General features: G+C 34.2%; 1 protein-coding gene across 3 annotated transcripts in view; it reads right to left on the bottom strand.

Annotated features, from left to right (window-relative positions):
- Positions 1-364: 364 nt before the first annotated feature.
- The window catches only part of LOC105257057 (terminal nucleotidyltransferase 5C), a 100,920-nt gene continuing 80,685 nt past the window's right edge, over positions 365-20,599 (bottom strand). For 2 of the 3 annotated variants that reach the window (XM_025409330.1, XM_025409331.1), the window contains exon 2: positions 365-1,800. In XM_025409330.1, the coding sequence (XP_025265115.1) occupies positions 406-1,800 (1,395 nt within the window). In that variant the 3' untranslated portion in view covers positions 365-405. Of the gene's footprint in view, positions 1,801-5,325; positions 5,496-20,599 lie in introns of those variants that run through there. The other variant, XM_011267409.3, reaches the window with a different exon arrangement.

Raw genomic sequence — 20,599 nt, 5'->3', positions numbered from 1 at the left:
TGAACATTTCTACGCCACTCCGCATCTAGAGCTTGCATTACTCCGACATCCGTTCGATGAACGTCAACTGAGAAGCTTAGATTCTTTGACGTCGGAGTGATCGATGTAGTTTCTCTTGTCCTCTTGTCCATTCGCGGGATCTTCGAAAGAATCATAAGCGCAGCAGAGATCTCCGGACTCTTCGAGAGGACAACAAAGACCATAAGTGCAAAGATAATAAATCCCACACTCGTATTTCTGATACCAACCATGATTGTAGAAATCGAGGTGGTTGGGCTCATCAACGCCGCAACAATCGGTGACGATTCTGCTGGTTGTGGTTGTAGTAGTGGTGGTGGTAGTGGTGGCCATAGCAATGGCGGTAGTGGCGGCAGCGGGTACGGCGTTATCGTCGATGCCGTCGCATCACGACGAGCATGCCATCCAGTTGCAGGTGCACGTGTAACACGCCGCGGTGGGTATCACGGGCGCGTAATAATAGCCGTTGGCGTAGACATAGGTGGCAGGAGGACCCTGCGGCGCTTGTTGATGACTCGTCAGCCGCTGCTGCTGCTCCTGGCAGAGCACCTGGTAAGCAAGATTCTGGATCAGGGAGAGCGTCTGTCGTCGCTCGTGGCCCATCAGGCATACGGTCGATTCCTCGACGACACTGTGCAACAGCATCAGGTACTGGTACTTGAGAGCCTCCTCTTCGGGTCCGACAAAGTGATTCCACAAGTAGTTTTCAAGTTTAGAGCGCTGCTGTCCTATATCCGGGAAGTCGATGAAGAATCTCGAACACATGTATCGCTCGAGGGTCTTGATATAATCTGGCTGCGACGGTTTATACATCTTCACCAATAAGTTGCAGTACTTGAGCAAACCGCCGCCGCGTATCTCTTCGGGATGCCTCGTCGAGATGAGCTTCTTATGCAGATGGTAAAGCGCCTCTTGGAAATCACCGTAGACGGACTCGCCTACCACGGTCGGATAAAAGTTCTCGGCGATCGGCAGCTTGCTGCATTCGTAAAACAGCAACAGAGAGTCGAGGACAATCTGGAAGGAATCGACGGAGAACTCAAACTGTCGCCTCATCGAGTCGACGAACTTGAGCTCGACATTCCGGTGACCTCGGGAGTTGCCGAGGGATATCAAAGACCATCGGTCGCCGTCGTTGTTCACTTTCACCATCTTGCTCACGTAGGCCTCCTTCAGGCTGCATGTGGTGATGCGTTTGCGGCTCACGCCTTCTGGCAGCAAGTCGAACAGGGAGCCGAGCACCGCGGCCTTGACCTTGTCGTAATTACGGCCGCTAGACAACTCGACCGCGAAGATAAGGTCCAGGTCGTTATAGGGCTGGGATTCGGTAGCCAGCACGTGGGAGGCGGCACCGCCGTTCAACCGGATATCGCGTACCCTCATGCCAGCGCCCCCGTTGCTCGGATCGGTCTCTAGCTTGCTACGCACCACCGTCACGAGATCCCTCAATCGTACCTCCAAAGTGGGGAAGTTTCCTCGGCCATGTATGCTGACGACCTCGTTCATCACATCGTTCAGACGGCGGACCTGCTCGAAGCTCAGCACCGCCAATCTCTGCTGGGGATCCGGGCAATCGGTGCTATTGTTGTTGCTGTTGTTATTGTTATTATTGTGGGTATTGTCGTCGTTGTTGTTGTTGTTAATATTAGTGCTGTTATTGTTGGTTTCGTTATTAAGCTCTTCATTGTTGATGTTGTTGGTTTTACTGCCGTTCACCTGGCAGAGCGACTCCATCATAGCGACCCGACGCTGGCGTTCCTCGCCGATCTCCAGAGAGCCACACTGCAACAATCACAAAAAGAGGAGCTTTTTACGCGATTCTCTCTTGCAAACAATCACCTAGTTATATAAATATATTATTTAAAATATTAATAAATGTTAAATGAGCATTATAAACATTGTTTTTATGAGTTTGATGATATAAAAAAGAAATTTGATTATATCGAGATGTTTTTTGATTACCAAATATCAACAGATTATTATACTTTTTAAAGGATTTTACATGTCACGTTTATATAAGAATACTTATAAAATTTTAAAAAATGTGAGAAATGTTTTTTTGTATTTTTTCGAATAAATAAATTTTCTAATAAATTCTAGTAAAAATGAAAATTTCAAATAAATTTTTTCACTTTTTGTATCACATAAACAACCTTTAAAATGTTCAATTTATTTGAACAATTCATATTATCATTTACATTATATTTTTGATTATACACTATTTGTACCTTAATCTTTGACAGTAATAAAAATTTTAAAAACAATACATAATTTGTTTCCTAAACTGTTGTATTTATTTCTATACAAAAACAAAAATGTAAGTAAATAAATATATGTGCAAATATATAAATCATATTAATTATCTTTGATAAATATATAATTGAAACAATATAATATAATATATATATACATAAACAATAGTGATATCTCTCTTCCCTCTTTGCATTCTAATATCATTAAAAAATCCGAGATTTTAATAATATTATATTTTGACCCCCAAAACGTACCGCGAGTTAAAGGTCAGTAAACGTGAAAAACGTTTTCGCATCTCGCATATTTCCAACGAGTGCATCACCAAGCGCGCCCTTCGGTGAGTATCTATGTCATGGTGCTCAAAGTGTACGAGTGCACAGTGAGAAATGCCACGAGGTTACGTCCGGGTGCGCAACGCGAGCTATTCATTCGAAACCCTCGGCTATTGACTTTCGTACATAAAGTGCATCCGAGCCGTTCAGAGAAGCCGAAGTTTCTCGTATTTTTCAATGCGTGTTCAAGTACTTTTATTATTATATAGTACTTTTATTTTAATTATTAGAATTTCAATTATATTCGAAACTCAAGAGGGCATCTTCGACGATTGTCGCGTTAAAATAATAAGTAAATTAAAATATCGAAAAATAATAAGTAAGTTAAAATATCGAAAACGCGAAACGAAAATACAATTATAGTAAATTGATTTTAATTATTAGAATTTCAATTATATTCGAAACTCAATATACAGGCATCTTCGATGATTGTCGCGTTAAAATAATAAGTAAGTTAAAATATCGAAAAATAATAAGTAAGTTAAAACATCGAAAACGCGAAACGAAAATAAAATTATAGTAAATTGATTTTAATTATTAGGATTTCAATTATATTCGAAACTCAAGATACAGGCATCTTCGACGATTGTCGCGTTAAAATAATAAGTAAGTTAAAATATAGAAAAATAATAAGTAAGTTAAAATATCGAAAACGCGAAATGAAAATACAATTATAGTAAATTGATCGAAAGATAATTAATGAATTTCCTCTTGTACAATTGGACATTGATCTTCCCCTTTAAGAAAAATGGCAATAAAACTTATTATTTGTCACAATGATTAGTGACGTCATTCGTAATAAAACTTATATCTCGTAATTACTTTTGTTAATTACTAGAATTTTAGTCACATTGTTTAAATTAAAAATACAGAAATTTCCTGTAATCGTATTGAAGTATCGAAAAAAAATATAATATATACATCGAACGATAATTAACGAATTTAATCTTATAAAACTTGAAACGGATCTTTCTTCTTAAGAAAAGTGCCAATAAAAGTTATTATTTGTCACAATGAATGAATGACGTCATTCTTAATGAAACTTGTATCCCGCTTTGAAATATATAGATCTTTAATGCGGCGCCCACTTGTCGGCAAAAACAATCCATCGATTATTATCAGATTTCCTCATATCGTATAATTTAGATAGATGACGATAAATTTAGATATTGATATACTTCTTTTATAGAAAATATTTATATCCCGAACCAGATTTATTAAATAAAAATATATAGCAGATTATTCTTTATAATTTCGAATTTATAATTATATGATATGAAATTGAAATAAATTAAAATAATTAAAAATTGACGAAAAAAACGGCGCTTTTGCATTAATAATCAAAAATCAGAAACAAAAAGATAGTTTTAGAACATTCAATACTTGATGAGATGCCTGAGAAAATTGGTATTGATTTGATGCGAAAATCGCATGTCAGGATTAAATATCAAGAAATTTGAAGTAACGTATTAAGTTACAAATAAAGATGATTAAGAATACTATAAATAAACGTTATAATTCTTTAAATAAAATAAAATAATGATAGAATGCTGTCATATCTCTATCAATTTTATTTGTATTATTATTTTTAATAAATTATTTCGTCAATTTAGAATTATTCTGTTGTACTGTAAATGCGCACATTTTATAATTCTTTTCATTCGGTATCATTACGATGATGGACAACACTTTAATACAACAAAACTGGCTATCATCTCTATCAGATACTACGCACAAGGTCACGGATATGTCTTTGACTGGTCATATACACAAGCTGAGTAAGCTGCTATTACTGCTTATTGACATGAGAGTCAAGACATCGCGGAAGACCGGCGTTTTTTCAAACATGTATTCCTATAATACTTTCACTCCATTTATTTTCAACATGCCTTCGAAATTTCTTCATACTTTTTTAAATTGTTATTTCTATTTTAGAATTATGTTCCACAAAATTTTGAGCATTAATAATAAAAATAAACCAAAATTTTGATGCATTAATTCTTTCTTTGCTTCCCAATATTTGTACTAATATTATTTTCAATAATACAACTTGCAAAAACGATAAAGTTATACAATAAATTGAAGACGCAATGCATTCAAAAAGTTGCTTAAATCGTAAATAATAACTCCAATAAAGTAACTTTACACGTGTAATATGTGTCAGACGTGTATCGTAACAGGATTATTACTCACATAAACCGTTGTATCTTCAAGCAATACTATTCGCTTATTCAAACGACCGCGTATAACAAACTGGCGAATTTTCAACTCGTATATATTTGTATTCCAAGTACGAAACACCACAACTGCGAAAAAGCACCACCTGTAGCGAGTTCTAACTAGAATAGCACATCGGACACGTTACCACTATTTTCTTCGACAATATCTTTTCAACGTTTACGATACAGAAGTTTCTCGCGACGGAGTCCGTCTTATAGAAGAGAATAATGGCACATTTTGACAAAGATCACTTTCTGTCACTCTTCTGCCAAGAAACGTATCTCGAATCGAGTTCAACGTTTCATCCGAGCAATGCTCGTCACGATCGACATTCTTTCTAAGCAAACTGCGTAAGACGCAGTAGAAACAACGCGCGAGGAAGAACAGGCATCCACGGATCTACAGGTGCTCGTAAACTTTTTTCAGCGACAGAGAATGTAACAGATTCCGATGGAGAATCTGCGAAAGACACAATAACATTTCAGAGACGCAGGACATGTACCTGGGAGATACGTCAAATCAATCAGATACTACGTCAGACTGGTTGCGCGTCGATCGAAGAGACCCGCAGCTGATGAGAGACACCAGCGAACTGAGCCCGCGCGAGTGAAAGGCGGAGAAGCGGCAAGACACTGGTTGGGTGGTGGAAGCAGCAGCAGTATCACCAGCAGCAGCAGCACCAGCAGTACCAGCAGCAATCGCAGCAATAGCAGCCACAGCAACCAGCGTTACACTCGAGGGGTGTGTAGGAGAGCAAGTCAGTGCGAAGCCCTCTACTATCGTCATTACTACCACCACTACCATCGCCATCAACGGGAGACATAAGCCAGGACCTGAGCGTCCGTGTGCGCGCATCCTAGATGGTTTGGCTTCTCTCTCCTATTCCTCTCTGCTCCGTCCATCGCGTGCGCGAGTAGTGAATGCTCCGATATTTCTATGACGTCACACAGCAGAATGCGGGGGCGGCTCCGAAGCTTGAATGAAGCTTGTAGTTTGCGAGGGTAAAATCGACTCGGCTTTTTCTCTTTCTCTCCTTCGCTCTCTGGGATACGAGGTATCCGGGTGTTCCCTTTAGGTCGTGTATATTCGAGAAAGTATGAATAAAATAACGATTATTTCGATAATACTTAAACGTCATTTAAGACAGTTTATTGAAGGTTAAAAATCAATGAATTCTTCGAGGAGATTCGATTCGATGGAGATTTCAGATTGTAAGAGACAACAAGATCTTGCGCACATTTTTTAATTAAAATTACTCGACAAATATATATTTTATGATGTATATATTCTTGTATATCTCTACGAGATATTCCATCAGGAATGATGATGAAAAGGCATCTTATGCTTGTTCAGGGTAAACAGACACGGTATAAACATGGCTCTTGCTACTTTTTAATAAAATGTCTCCAGCGATATATACGAAACAATGATGATATTAACTTATTTCGGTTGAAATAAAAACGGAATAAAAAATTTAATTCAATTTTAAGGAATTTCTAGGGAATATTGGAAAAATATTTTCACGTAAAAATTTCACAATCTTAACGACGTATGATAAAAAATAATTATCTCTTCTAATTATCTCCTTTGAACGTGCTATTACCTAATTAATCCAGTACTACTAACTAGGAAATTAAAACTCGTATAAACTTGAATACCAATAGAAACAACACAACAAGACGCAATGGTTTGTTCCAAAAGCAAATGAAAATAAATTAACAGATTAAATTGAGCGCAACTCGCAGAAACGTAGTGAGCAGTCAAGTTTGCAAGTAATCAGACATGGGCGGTCCAAAGTTTCTTGCACGTCTAGGACACCCGATGTATCTACTCGGAGCTATGTAAACGCGTCGGAGAGTTAGGGGTAGACAAACGCGTCACACAGATATATATATTTCTGGACACCTACGCGCTTAGCGTCGAGAGGGAGAGAGGCAGAGAGAGGATCTCTGAACCAACGAGGCGACTCGCCAAGTGCTATCGATTTTGCCGCAGTCGTCAACCCACGTCGAAACTGGTTAGAATCGCGTTTACGTGCGCGCTATTTCGTCGCAACGAGAATGTTTCTCCCCGGCCGGTTTTATCGCCGTTCGCGCCACCATGAGGGAGAATTTCTGCGAGGTTATTTATCGCCGGGGGTTTCCCGCAGATGCCGGGGCGCCTCCCGAGGTTTTACGCCGTTTTATCCCGCGCAGACTCGGTGACATTACGCGCGACGAAACGTTTTCGATATTGTCCGGGCGTGGAATTATGCTTCATCGCCGCGTCAATAGTGAGCATTTTGTGCGTTATTTTGCCTGTCAGCCGCGAAACGAGAAGCGCTGATTATTTGCGATGTGTGCAAATGCATTTTTACCCCTCGCGAACGCGTATAATATATGCTGTCGTCACGCGATATATGTATTGAGCATTTCTATTGTCTCTCCGGGAAATCGTTATTTTTTGATTAGCTGCAGTGTACGTCAAGTGATTTTTTTAGCATTATTTATAAAAAAATAATCTTTTTAAAAGAATAAAAGAAATATAAAAAAATAGACAGCTGGTCATCCGCATCACAAGAGGAATCGCAGAGAGGGTGAAACAGGCCTTTAGGCCTTCGAAAAGAAGAAGAAGAAGAAGATAAAAAAAATACTCTTTTTAAAAGAATACACATAATACATATAATTTAGAAAATGTATTGACATGTGTAAGAATTATTCAATCATTCGATAAAATATTTTGATCGTTGTTTTGCAAATTCCAGGATATATCTATTTTCATGGCGTGACATTTTTATTGTTCCATTACATCTCATAATATTATCTCTTATGAGATGTATGAAAAATCGGAAATGTAATATAGTAAAACGACACTTCGCAGAGTAAAATGCAAATCAGGTTTCAAATTTGTGTTTAATCGCGTTACAAACGTTGGTTGTTCACAAATTACACGAGTGAAGAGATTGGAAAGTGACGAATGTGTGTGAAAATTACTGCAGTCAATCAGGTAACGTCGATGGGAGATTCGAATTCAAATTATTTGCTGCAAATTGCATCTCCTTGTAACATCTGCATTCCATCGTCACAGTACGCAAATTAAATCCTAACCGACTCGATAAATCCGAGGAATCTTTCTATCTTTCTCTTGTATCGCGTGACGTGAAAATGCGGAAAAATCGCGCCCGTCTGTCGTCTCGCGATCCGGAAATATTTGCGCGATGTTCGGTGACGCAGTCATCAAATGCAGACAAATATCGCGCGGGGTCAACGAATAGCACACACGGTGTGCAAGAGATATCCATGCGCGCACGTGCGATTCCCATATGATTTTTATGGATCGTAATAAGATTTTTTGTCTTCTGTGTGTGCGTGTGTGTAAAATACTTTTGTGTGGGATTTCACACATACAAGTAGAATTCAAAATTTAATCCATTTTTTACTATTTTAAGGACGAGTCATCCATCGGAAAATATAGATTAAAAAACAATGAAAAATACGGAATTTGTAAAAAAAATATGAAACGAATGTACATGTTATGTTCTTTCTGAACATAACATGTACATTCGTAGCTTTTGGCTATACAACTTGTAAGTTTGAATCGAATCTGTTTTTCTCTCTCAAAAAATATGTAAACGAAAAAATAGCAGAAAAAATACATATATAAAATACATATTTAATGCGAAGGAAATTGACCGTAACATAATCCGACGTTAAGAAGAAGCAATTATCGTATATTTAAATACTGATTTGCATTTTAGATTTACAATATTTTTATTATCGAGCGTTACGGTGGGCACTCAGTTTTAATTGTGTTATATAAACGAATGTAAATATTTCATACGTTGCTCGCGTAATCTCTTTTTCAAAGGTAGTCAAGCTTAATTTAGTTCTGCTGAACTTTAATTCAGTTTTCCTGAAACACTCGACTTTGCACTCTGCTTTATAATTGTATTGCAGAAGACTAAGCGAATTTAACTAAAGCAGGTTCAATTGATAACATATTCACTCAATGACGTAACAATTCCAGGGATTAATTAATTATAAATTGTTTATAACTCTATTTATTGACAAAATCGTAAAATTACGTTTAGGGAGATAAATGAAGGAAGAAGATATAATCAGAATTTTATGCGCGCTGACGTTAAAAACTTATCAGAAATAAAATAGAAAATTTATGAGCATAAACAGGTGTACTTTGAAATATTTATTTATACAGGACGTTTCAAATTTATTCCACGTTACTCTTCTTCAATCAAATTTTATATAATTTTTCATTTCTTATCAAGAATTTTTTATTAGACTCGCTATATTTTTTCACAACTTTCTAATAATTTTAAATTAATATTATTTTTTAAAAATATATTCTATAAGTTATGTTTTCGAAAGAAAAAACTAAAACTTTATAATTAATATAATCATTGCCCAGGATAACAAAAAAAAAAAAAATAATCGGAAATTCAAAGATTAACGAGTTGAATGAAGAAATGTACTTGTTATAAGTCCCAGTTTTGAGACATCCTGTATTTTATTGCCCATAAACGTATAAAGCTAAATTATCTTTGCGTAGTATGTATTTACGACTTTTAGTTCACTTTAAACACGATAAGGATATATTTTATTGGCGATCGCAATAACTCCATTGAATGCAATCGCGCATAAATTCACGAAACCATAAAATCGAGACATTCGAGGATGCATTCGAAATGCACTATTTTCAATGAGCCATGTGTTTGCGTATCGCAATCGTGTCGTGTCTGACATGTGTATCGTTGAAGAATAATCAATCTCCCAGTCTTCGTATAATATTCTCTCGCACACTCTATGGTAATTCTTGGCACACAGATTGAACATATTCAACCGTGTGTGTGTCGCAAATGTAATTAAAATTAGAATTTAGATTCTATTAGCGTGGATATAGTTTACTCAAACTAAAATAAGACTCTCTCTATTTAAATTATTAAGTTATTAAATTAATTTATTTACTTTTGTGTATTGTTCGAAATACTTTCTTAAAATTCGTAATGTATCTCTCAATCTATCATATGGTGCGATAGTATATTATTTGTATATTAGTGCCACGTTATCTTTAATAGAAAATTTATTTCATCTTTTATTTGTCTTTGAAAAATCTGTAATTTAAAATAAGTGCAAGCATAGATATAATATCTATCTATTTCTAGTAAATGTAAAATCTTCGCGTTCTTCTATCTTGTCATTCCTCCATTTTCTCGCGTCTCGATCCTTCGTCCTGCGATATGCATGGGGTACGCGCGAGCAACAACATACATCCGACAGTACATATATCACTCGTCTTACGAGCTGTAACGCGTAGGCGACGCGATACATACGATGGCGTTGCATACTTGTTGACAAGGGCACGATGGCAGTCGCAGAGATACGGTTGTCCGAAGGGGACTCGTGTATCTCCGCTCGGAGCGCATCGTTTCCGCGTGATTCAGATTCTGGCATGTCGTTCTGTGCATCGAGAATTCAGTGTGCCAAGCTTTCCCTCCCCATATGATAACCTGAACACTATTTTACCGTGCTCGCTCTCTCGAGCAACGACTCGAGAATCCCAACGTGGCGATTGACTCTTGTTGCATTATTAATACAACCTGTAACGCACTGAGAAAAAATCTGGTTGCACTAATTAGAATTCTGGTAGATTCAATCAGTATGTCTATTGGAAAATGGACGAACCAGAATTCTTATAGGAATTACCAGATGAATCTGATTAATTTCTCTCTGTTCAATTTACTAAATTTTCTGGTTAATAATACTAAACTCTCCAGCAAGTCGTCTAAAATTTTTTCCATCTAATCTCAAAAGTCTGTTTAATATTTTGAATTTCAACAAGATTATTGGATAAATTCAATCCAGATTATTGAATAAATTATTTTAAGTTCAGTTTGTTAGAAATTAAACTGCACGGAGAAAAAAATCTGATTGCATTAATTAGAATTCTGGTAGATTCAATCAGTATGTCTGTTGGAAAATGGATAAACCAGAATTCTTGTAAAAATTACCAGATGAATCTGATTAATTTCTTCCTGTTAAATTTATCAAATTTTCTGATTAATAATACTAAACTCACTAGCACCAAGTCGTCTAAAATTTTTTCCATCTAATCTCAAAAGTCTGTTTAATATTTTGAATTTCAACAAGATTATTGGATAAATTCAATCCAGATTATTGAATAAATTATTTTAAGTTTAGTTTGTTAGAAATTAAACTGCACGGAGAAAAAAATCTGGTTGCATTAATTAGAATTCTGGTAGATTCAACCAGTATGTCTGTTGGAAAATGGATGAACCAGAATTCTTGTAGAAATTACCAGATGAATCTGATTAATTTCTTCCTGTTAAATTTATCAAATTTTCTGATTAATAATACTAAACTCACTAGCACCAAGTCGTCTAAAATTTTTTCCATCTAATCTCAAAAGTTTGTTTAATATTCTGAATTCCAATAAGATTATTGGATAAATTCAATCTCGATTATTGAATAAATTATTTTAAATTCAGTTTGTTAGGAATTAAACTGATAAACAGTGATGCAAGAAGAGGATGCAACTCAAACACACACAATCAGAGAGCTAGCGTCCTCTTTCTGGCACTACTGCTCGTAAGAAAAAAAATATACTTTGGGTTTAATGTTAATATTAGTTCTTTATATACATTTCATGGCAAATATTGAATACGAGTTAAGTTAAGAAGCAAGCAAAGAAATTAATGTAACAAGAAATTTTATAGATCCAACCAGAAAATACTAACCAAATCCTTATAGTAAAATCTATTAAACGTTCTAGTTATAAAAAAGTCTTATCATGATAATTAGAAATTCTTATCATGATAACTAGAAATTCTCTCGAGTCTTATCATGATAACTAGAAATTCTCTCGAGTCTTATCATGATAACTAGAAATTCTTGTTTGATTTAACCAAAATATCTTCAATCATATACGTCTTGTTGGTACAATCAAACGATTTTTCTCAGTGCGGAATTTAATTATTATTTAATTATTAAAATTTAATTATTAAAAGGGCGAACAACGAGAGATATATATCGCACATATAAGACCGAGATTATTGACTTTTACTCCGTAAAGTTCAATTGATGCTTGTATATTAGCGTTATCTGATATTCGCACACAAAGGCCATTTCGTGTTCAAGTTCCCTCGAATGCGATACCGCGTTACTGAATATTGGATAGTACTATACCATGTTTTGTAAATGGCGAAATTTTCTTTCATTTTCTCCATCTACCCCTAACGCTTGCGGGTTAATCGATTACACGCTTCCACACCCCCGAGATCACCGATCGGAAAATATCGCTAACAGACCGTCGCGTTTCTCGATACCTCGCATTACTTTCGCATCAACCATTTCAACCCTGACCTTTGGCTTCGCCCCCGATGATTTTCACGCGAGAAAGCATTTCGGCTGGGAGATGACGAAAGCTGCGGATCAATGATCGCGACAAGGAACCAACGGCTGGACGACCTCATCGACGAGGAGAGAGCTTATAGCACACGTGCCATCGAATGGACATGGTTCTGGTACGCTGGGTCTATAAGATGCGCGAGGGATTGATAAATAATTGATCGTGCATTGACATGTTAAAGAATTTAAGAGGCGTATTTGTCGCGGATATGGCTTCGCTGTCAATCTGTTTCGCGCAAAAATGTCATACGCTGCCCTACATCAAACTACGAGAGTATGTAACGTGCGGCTTGGAAAGAAAAAATTGCCGCCAATTCAACCACGTGCCCGAGCACACGAAGGTAACTGTCTTTATACAGATGGTAGATCCACGCGGCGGGTGAGAGACATTTAACATCGAGTGTGTATCTCACGCATATCATCCGCGATCGATCCGCGTCCGATGCAAAGGATTTAGAGATATGCATCAAGCAGCGATTTCAATCAGAAAACCGGTTAAAATGAAATCCAATCTCAAATATGAGAGACAAGCGCGTCACGATTTTGTCGGATGGAATATAAATATTTGACAAAAAATATACTTAGAAAATTATTTAATAAAATTATGAAGATCAGATATCGATAAGAAGACTTATGTTATTTGCAGTTATTTGCTTTTTCCAATAAAACAATTTTTTTCTGAAAAATATGTACGCATTGACTGTAAAATTTATTATGAAAAAAAAAGAAAAAAAAAGACTAATCGATAATATAAATATTTGACAAAAAATATACTTAGAAAATTATTTAATAAAATTATGAAGTTCATATATCGATAAGAAGACATACGTTATAATTGCTTTTCCCAATAAAATAAATTTTTTCTGAAAAATATGTACGCATTGACTGTAGAATTTATTATAAAAAAAAAGAAAAAAAAAGACTAATCAATAATATAAATATTTGAAAAAAACATATTTAGAAAATTATTTAATAAAATTATGAAGATCAGATATCGATAAGAAGACATACGTTATAGTTTTCTCAATAAAATAAATTTTTTTTCTGAAAAATATGTTCGCTGTAGAATTCATTATGAAAAAAAAGAAAGAAAAAGAAAGACTAATCGATGCATGATGATGCATAATATCGCGCAATGAAAAAAATAAATGATGCGCGCCGTAAAAATTAATAGCACGTAAGAATCGTGGAAGATACGAGTAAGATCGCGAATATCGCAAGATACGTAGTTGTCGCGGCTATAGAATCTATAACAGCGGACAGGATAAATTATACGTCTATAGAACGTTGCTATAAGCGCATGTGATTCATATATCGCTAACGATATGGCATAGTTTACGGAACTTTCCCGTTTGTAAAGTTAAGCCGGTTGCAGCGCCATGATTTTGTGGGATAAGAAGTGAATGTACTTTAAAATCAAATGTAAATACCTTTTAACAGAAATGTCATTTAGTTTAAAGGCTACGCACGCACCCGAAGATAAAAAAAATTATGGGTGAAAATCGACGTCCATTAAATAAAGATAAAGATATTTAAATGTCTTTCAACGTTGTAACTCTCGAGTAGATTCCAAATTTCACTCGCATTCTTCCTTCAACAGGACAAGAAATGTCGCGGTAGCACGCAAAGCGCAGTTTAATAATTACACGTAGGCGACGGTGAGTCGCGCTTGTCACCGGCATGCGATTTCGCCCAATAAATTATTCGTCAGGTGTGGGTGCAACTTTGCGTGTCACGAAATAGCGTGCAACCAGTTGCGCCCTCGTTTCCTACAGATTTATTGAACGTCCAACGACGATCGCAATCGAATTTTGACATCTCGAATAATTTTTGGGACGCAAAAGATCATAATAATACGAACGAATTGAGTTCAAGATATCCAAACTTCATCTACCCTAATCAATATCGAAAACAATATAAATGAATTACTAATTAATAAAGTGAATTCGATATAGATACATTCTGCACTATATCAATGAAATAAATCATTTCTTTTCAGTTATTAAGTCTGCCATTATTTCACATCTTTTAATTATTTTCAGTGAAGCATATATATTAAATTGCATTAAAATTTCTATCATATAACGAAACCAAGGAATCTATAGAAAATACATTTGTCACAAGCTTCGTGTTATTTCGTCGTTTCACGTGTATTTCGCAGAAATGTTCCCATCATGTGTTACATAATGTCGATCAGCGCAAATAATCGACCGTTCAATCAATTCAAATATCCCGAGATATAACAGCGAAAAAAACTTCGATTTATGATTGTCCGAGGGTTCCTATCCTGGCTACTAGCTCGATATAGAACATAAGAGCGGATACCAATGCGGAAATACCACTGAGTGTGGATGTTGATTTCACCATAATGTCTGTCGATCGATACGAAGGACGTGCAAGTAAGAAAAAGAAAAACGTCAATAGCTGCGTTGGTTGGCTTGACCCGTCGTGTGTCGCGTCGAGAGAATGAGTCGACATGTACAAGTACTTCGGTAATTCGCCCACTTTCTCTCGATTGAATGGACACCGAGTGTACTTAAACAATTTGAAATCTCTCCTTCGTAGAGAAGGCGTAATTGGGTATTTCAGCCTTCTCGCATCTTTCAAGTATTCGTAGAATATATTGCGAGAACAATTCAAAAGTTCAAAATTATGCAGAGCTGAAATTTAAAAGAAATTTAAAGATGAAAAAATTCTTTCAACAGAGAGAGAGAGAGAGAGAGAGAGAGAGAGAGAGAGAGAGAGAGAGAGAGAGAGAGAGAGAGAGAGAGAGAGAGAGAGAGAGAATGATAGATTTTTCTACGATGTCTTTGAAATCGCTAAAAATATCAAAAATATGAAATCAAAACTATTCATCGCAAAACGAGTATCAGAATAACTCGAAACAAGATTAAGATCCCAATCAATTAAATGTAAAATACATTGCAATATGAAAATATGATGAGAGTCATTCATGTATATTTAATAATTGCTATCGATTACATTATAATTCCATCGAGTGATATTTCATATTACTTATTACCAAGGTAGCGAAATTTCACGTTTGTATAATATCCATGCCAGTGGTAAAAACAAATATTTTCCTGAAAAAAAGAAACCGGTAAAAATTGGTCTTTTCTATTAAAATAAATAGAAAATCTTTTTATCAATATTCGTCAATTAAAAGTGTTTTTTTACAAATTAAGCTTTAAACAGATAAAAATAAATTAGACATTATTAAATAAATTAGTTTTTTGATTATAAGATATTAAATAGTAAACTTAAATCAAATCTATATTAGTAAAAATTTTTAATTCTGTTATTATATTTTTTTTCTTAAAAAGAATTTGCTAAATTAAAAGTTATAAAATTTAATAATATTTATAACTTCAAAATTTTTTTAATGTATTATAAATGTATGTTTTAAAAATTTCACATATTAACTTGAATTGAAGAAAAAAGACTTTATTATATGAGTTTCATTTTTTAAAACTATAATAATTAAAATGCTTTATTAATTAAAGCAAAAATATCTTGTTACATAAAATTATATAAGTATAATTTAGTGTTACATATTAGTCACATTTATCATTTTTGTTAGTTTATTCTTCTTGGATAAAATCCGAGACAGTAAAAAGCGGAATTTACCTTTTTTTCACTCACTAAACTTTTCCGGCCAACTCTGCTTGTTACGAGAAAAATATGGAATTTTTTCTGTTACTTTTCTATCTCTAACTAAAATTACTCTAACAAAAATTAATTAACTAAGAAAGAAAGAAAGAAATTAAATTTATAATTATTTTAGAAAAACATTTCTATTTCCTTTAAATTTCTTTTCGTCTAATTTCATATCAAAATACAGTGCTACTCGTCGTCACTTTTATTTATATATATATAATAAAGTTTAATTCGGAAAAAATTTTCAACAATAAATATCTCTATAGCTAAATTGTTTAAAAAAAATTTCTAATAAGAAAGAATCAACTTTTCTACAAAATAATCTGATCAATGACTCTGATTAATAATAATTAAAATGCACGCGTTTGATACAGAAAAGAGCAAATTCTTTGTTCTAGTATAAAGGCAAAAAATAGAGCAAGCGATCTATTTTTGCCCGAGTCCTTGGCATCTGCGGCTTCTCTACTTAGCTTCTCTACTGAGTTAGTAATAAAAGGTGGAGGATGAAAATCGAAATGAATATTCGGCCTTCGGACACGACGCGGTTGTAGGAGCATCGCCGTAACTGGAAAACGGGGTCACCGTGTATACGCGAGTGGAGACGACATCGCAGAAGAGCCGAGGATGTCCCAGTTTCGTGCCGCGAGGGTCGTTGCACCCGACTACCGTCAGCCGGTGCATCGGGTGCGCTGACGGTTATGTACTTCAAACGGGGGAAGAGAGAAAGAGAAAGAGGAGGAGGAGAAGAAGAGGGGTGACGTTTCGATTTCGCGATCGCGCGCGCATCCGGGAATCGCGCTTGTCATTGTTTCAACACATGAACAGATCGAAATAGAAGAGACGCTGAAATGTGAAAATAAAATAGTATAAAATAAAGGAAATGAAGAAAATGAAAATAAAAAAGTAGATAAAATATAAATATAAATGGTTATCACGGTTAAGATAGAAAAGAAAAAAAGAAACTGCTGGAAAATGTATAAAAATGTATAGAATTAAAATATGGACCGGCCTGAATGAGATACTGCTTGAAAAGAAAAAAACTGTACTGCTTTGGCATAAATGGTATCTTTATATTTTTTAATTTTTCTATTTTAAAGAAAGAAAAATATATTATATACTACGTATGAACATGTCGTAAATAAACTCCAATGTCGATTAATTTTATATAAATTTCTATTTATTTTTTGTATTTTTTTAAATATTTCATTGTGTGTTATGGGGTGCACTTTATATAATTATATTGTTGCGATGGAAAACAGATGAGACATCGTAGCCATGTCGAAAACATTAAGTAAACTACGTCAGATTGAAAGATAGAGAAACAATGCGGTAGAAAGTTTCCCTCGCACTGCCAGATAGTCGACCACAAATTGGCAGCAAGTTAAATTACATATCAAATATGGATGTTTGCATAGTTGAGATATTCGTTAATGTTGAACATTTGTCTAAAGAGAAAAAACATATGTCAATCCAAGTAGTAAAAGCTAGTTTACCAAATCAATCTTAAATAAGGGTAAATTTGTGTATTCTAATCATTAAAATACAATCGCGAAGTAATAGTAAAATTATAAAAATTTTCTTCGACTTTAATATTTTAAAATACTATCTAGAGACAAGATATTTAAAATATTCTATTCAAAGTGACATTTTAAAGATATTATATTCGGATTAAAATTTATGAAAAATTTAATTTATCTCTATTCTTTAACATCTTCCAGCTTTTCTCTCTTAATAATATCATCATTTTTCATGTTTGTGCTTCGAGTATCTCGAGTAATTTGAGTGTTTCACTTATCATTAACTTAGAACGCGAATAAGTAATATTCTCATGTTATTAAAGCCGACATGCCATTGAAATAGAAAGAAGATATACAAGACAACGTACCGTCAATTATCGGCGCGACAAACTTTTAACGAAAGAGAAACGCGGCAGGTAAGTCTGAAATATCCGGGATAACGAAATGCCATCTCTAATTTTGAAGCAGGTGAAAAAGTCTAATCTGCAACATCTTAAGCCTCAAGAGTTCCCCCTTAGATATCCCACGCATACTTTATTGTTTGCGCATAGGTGCCCAAGATTGGTATGAAATAATAGTTTACATAATCTACGCGCAAATTACATGTAAACGACCAGTTTTCACCGGGGTTGCCGTATAAAATTACGTCCACGTGGTTTCTCTATATGGGAGAAAATTATCTACATGATGAGAATATCATCTACATGTATACTTTTTTCCTATATTTCCTTATAAATTATGTGTAGTATTCAAAAAATGAACAAATTATTTCAACATTTTATAATTGAGTATGCAAGAAAATACATTTATTACACGCATTGTATTGAAAAATATGTATTAATATATATTTTTATAAAATACGTATTAATTTAGAAATAAAATTATTTAAAATAAGGAAAAAAATGGCATGAATTTTCTGGCTTACTCTCTAAAAAACGATATATTTAAATTTCTCTTAAAATAACAAGTCTGAAATATCAGGAAAGAATCCAGATACATTTATTATATATATTTGAAATGTCGCGTGGAAAGTTTTCAAGCAATTAAATTGAGATTAGATGTCGGAAGTTTCTTCATCAAAATATAAAATAAAAATTCAATGTGTGAAACAAAACATTTGATGTTTTTTCTCCTCTGCTCCATCCGATTGAATCGCGAATCTTTACGAGTTCGCATGAGAATCAATTTCTTTGATGTATAAATGTGAAAAAATGTAATAGATTTAAAAAAGTTGAAAAAAAGAGAAAATGTAAAAAAAAAAGAGAGAGATATAAGAACTTAATAGCGATGCGATAACACCTCAAATGGCTTGAGGAAAAAGCTGGTCGAGATAAAAGAATTTCTTGTATGTATGTACATATTTTGCTACCGTGATATACATGCATATGCAACTATGTAGACAATTCTGACGCCCGTGTGGTAACGCGAATGGTTACGTGCACACGTGCACGAGCAACGTGAACCAACTATGACGTCATTGGTCATTGATCTTCGGTGCGTTGACTAGTGCTCATATACGTACGTCCCACTCCTACATCACCCTCCTGTCATACCCTTTTTTCAATCCTGTACATAATTTATCGCACTTTTTAAGGCAATTTACTTTTCCACGTAAACTATTTTTCTACTAGATAATTCTCTGCTGGTCGTAAACATATGATAAAGGTAAAAAAGTTTCTAACTTAGACTCATGCTTCACTATATAAAGTATTGTAAAATGTTGTAAAATAAAAATATATATAAATTTATTGCTGTCTTTTATTAATTGTCAATTGATAAAGTTATTTGATTAATCTTCAGATTCTATGTGAAATTTAATTTGAAGTCGAGAAGCTTTGCTTTCTGGCATTTTTAGAAATCTAATAAACATTTGTTCATCATTTCAATTGAATATTAAAAATTCGAAAAAATGGCGAGACTTTTACGTATCTAAAATTTTAAAAGAAGAAATCAACTTTGAATCTGCTAATAATATTACACAACCATTTCTTGTGTATGTTTTATCGAACGAATTATATAAAATATATCTATATGCAATATGTATATGAATACGTTGCTATTTTTGATGATCAGAATTCGAAATAGATTAATTGTATTAGTTTTATGATTTAAACAGATGACACACACCGTCTCACGCGCACACCTTTCCGCGAAATATACATATATATATTGCGACATCAAAATATCCTTGAACTTCACTTCATTAAACCTTTGTGATGCAACGCGATTTACAACATAAGGACGTAACAGTTATAATATTAAATGCGACGATTACCATAAATTAGCATACAACTTTTAACCCGCATTTTAAATCGCATGACAAAACGTTTAATCATGAATATGGAACCCGAATTTTTTTAGAAATTTCGGTAATTTATAATAATATGTCAAAACTTTATCTTTTATCTTCTGTTAAATTAACATGGAATTGATAAAATATTTATTAAATAGGAATTTTATATTTTGTAAAATAGTAATATGTTATATTTATGAATGTATATATAATGCACGTAATATATTATATCTAAAAATCTTATATCTAAAAATATATATAAGAAAAATGTTTCTAAATCCATAAAAATATTATATTTATACTACACGCATTTTATTTACTATTTTATTTTAGTTTAAAAAAATACAAATAAATCACAATAAATTGTAATATTCTCTCTCTAAATTATTGAATTTTATTCAATGTTGTTATCTCTATTTTTAATAAGATCGAAATTAAGACATGCTTCATTATTTACTTTGAAAAGCCTGATAAAAAAGTTTATTCAATGAAACAAAAAATGGAATATTTCCACCGTTCTTAAAAGTTCTAAGAAATATATTCAGAATCCGTTTCTAAATAAAAATACGACATCAAAGGCAAAAAAAAAAGAGGTAACGTCACAGACGATCGCACATACGAAAAGAAGCCAGTTGATCCAACTAAGCCATTAAATTGGTAATTAATCAAGCTGAGTTCTGACGTCAGAAATCGAGCCGTTTGTGTTATTTTCGTAAAATACAATTCACATTGATACTGACAGATAGAGAGAAACACAGAGGAAAAAACAACACCATATCGACGAGTTGGCGGGGACAAAACGAATGAGACAGAGGAAAGAAGAGGAAAGGACGGCTGTGCGAAAGTGGGGTCGAGAAAAAGGAGAGTCGAACGGAAGAGGGGGAAACC

This window comes from Camponotus floridanus, unplaced genomic scaffold (assembly GCF_003227725.1).
Source record: "Camponotus floridanus strain SB8 unplaced genomic scaffold, Cflo_v7.5 scaffold26, whole genome shotgun sequence".
Classification (NCBI taxonomy): domain Eukaryota; kingdom Metazoa; phylum Arthropoda; class Insecta; order Hymenoptera; family Formicidae; genus Camponotus; species Camponotus floridanus.
This window is presented reverse-complemented; position numbering and strand designations above follow the sequence as displayed.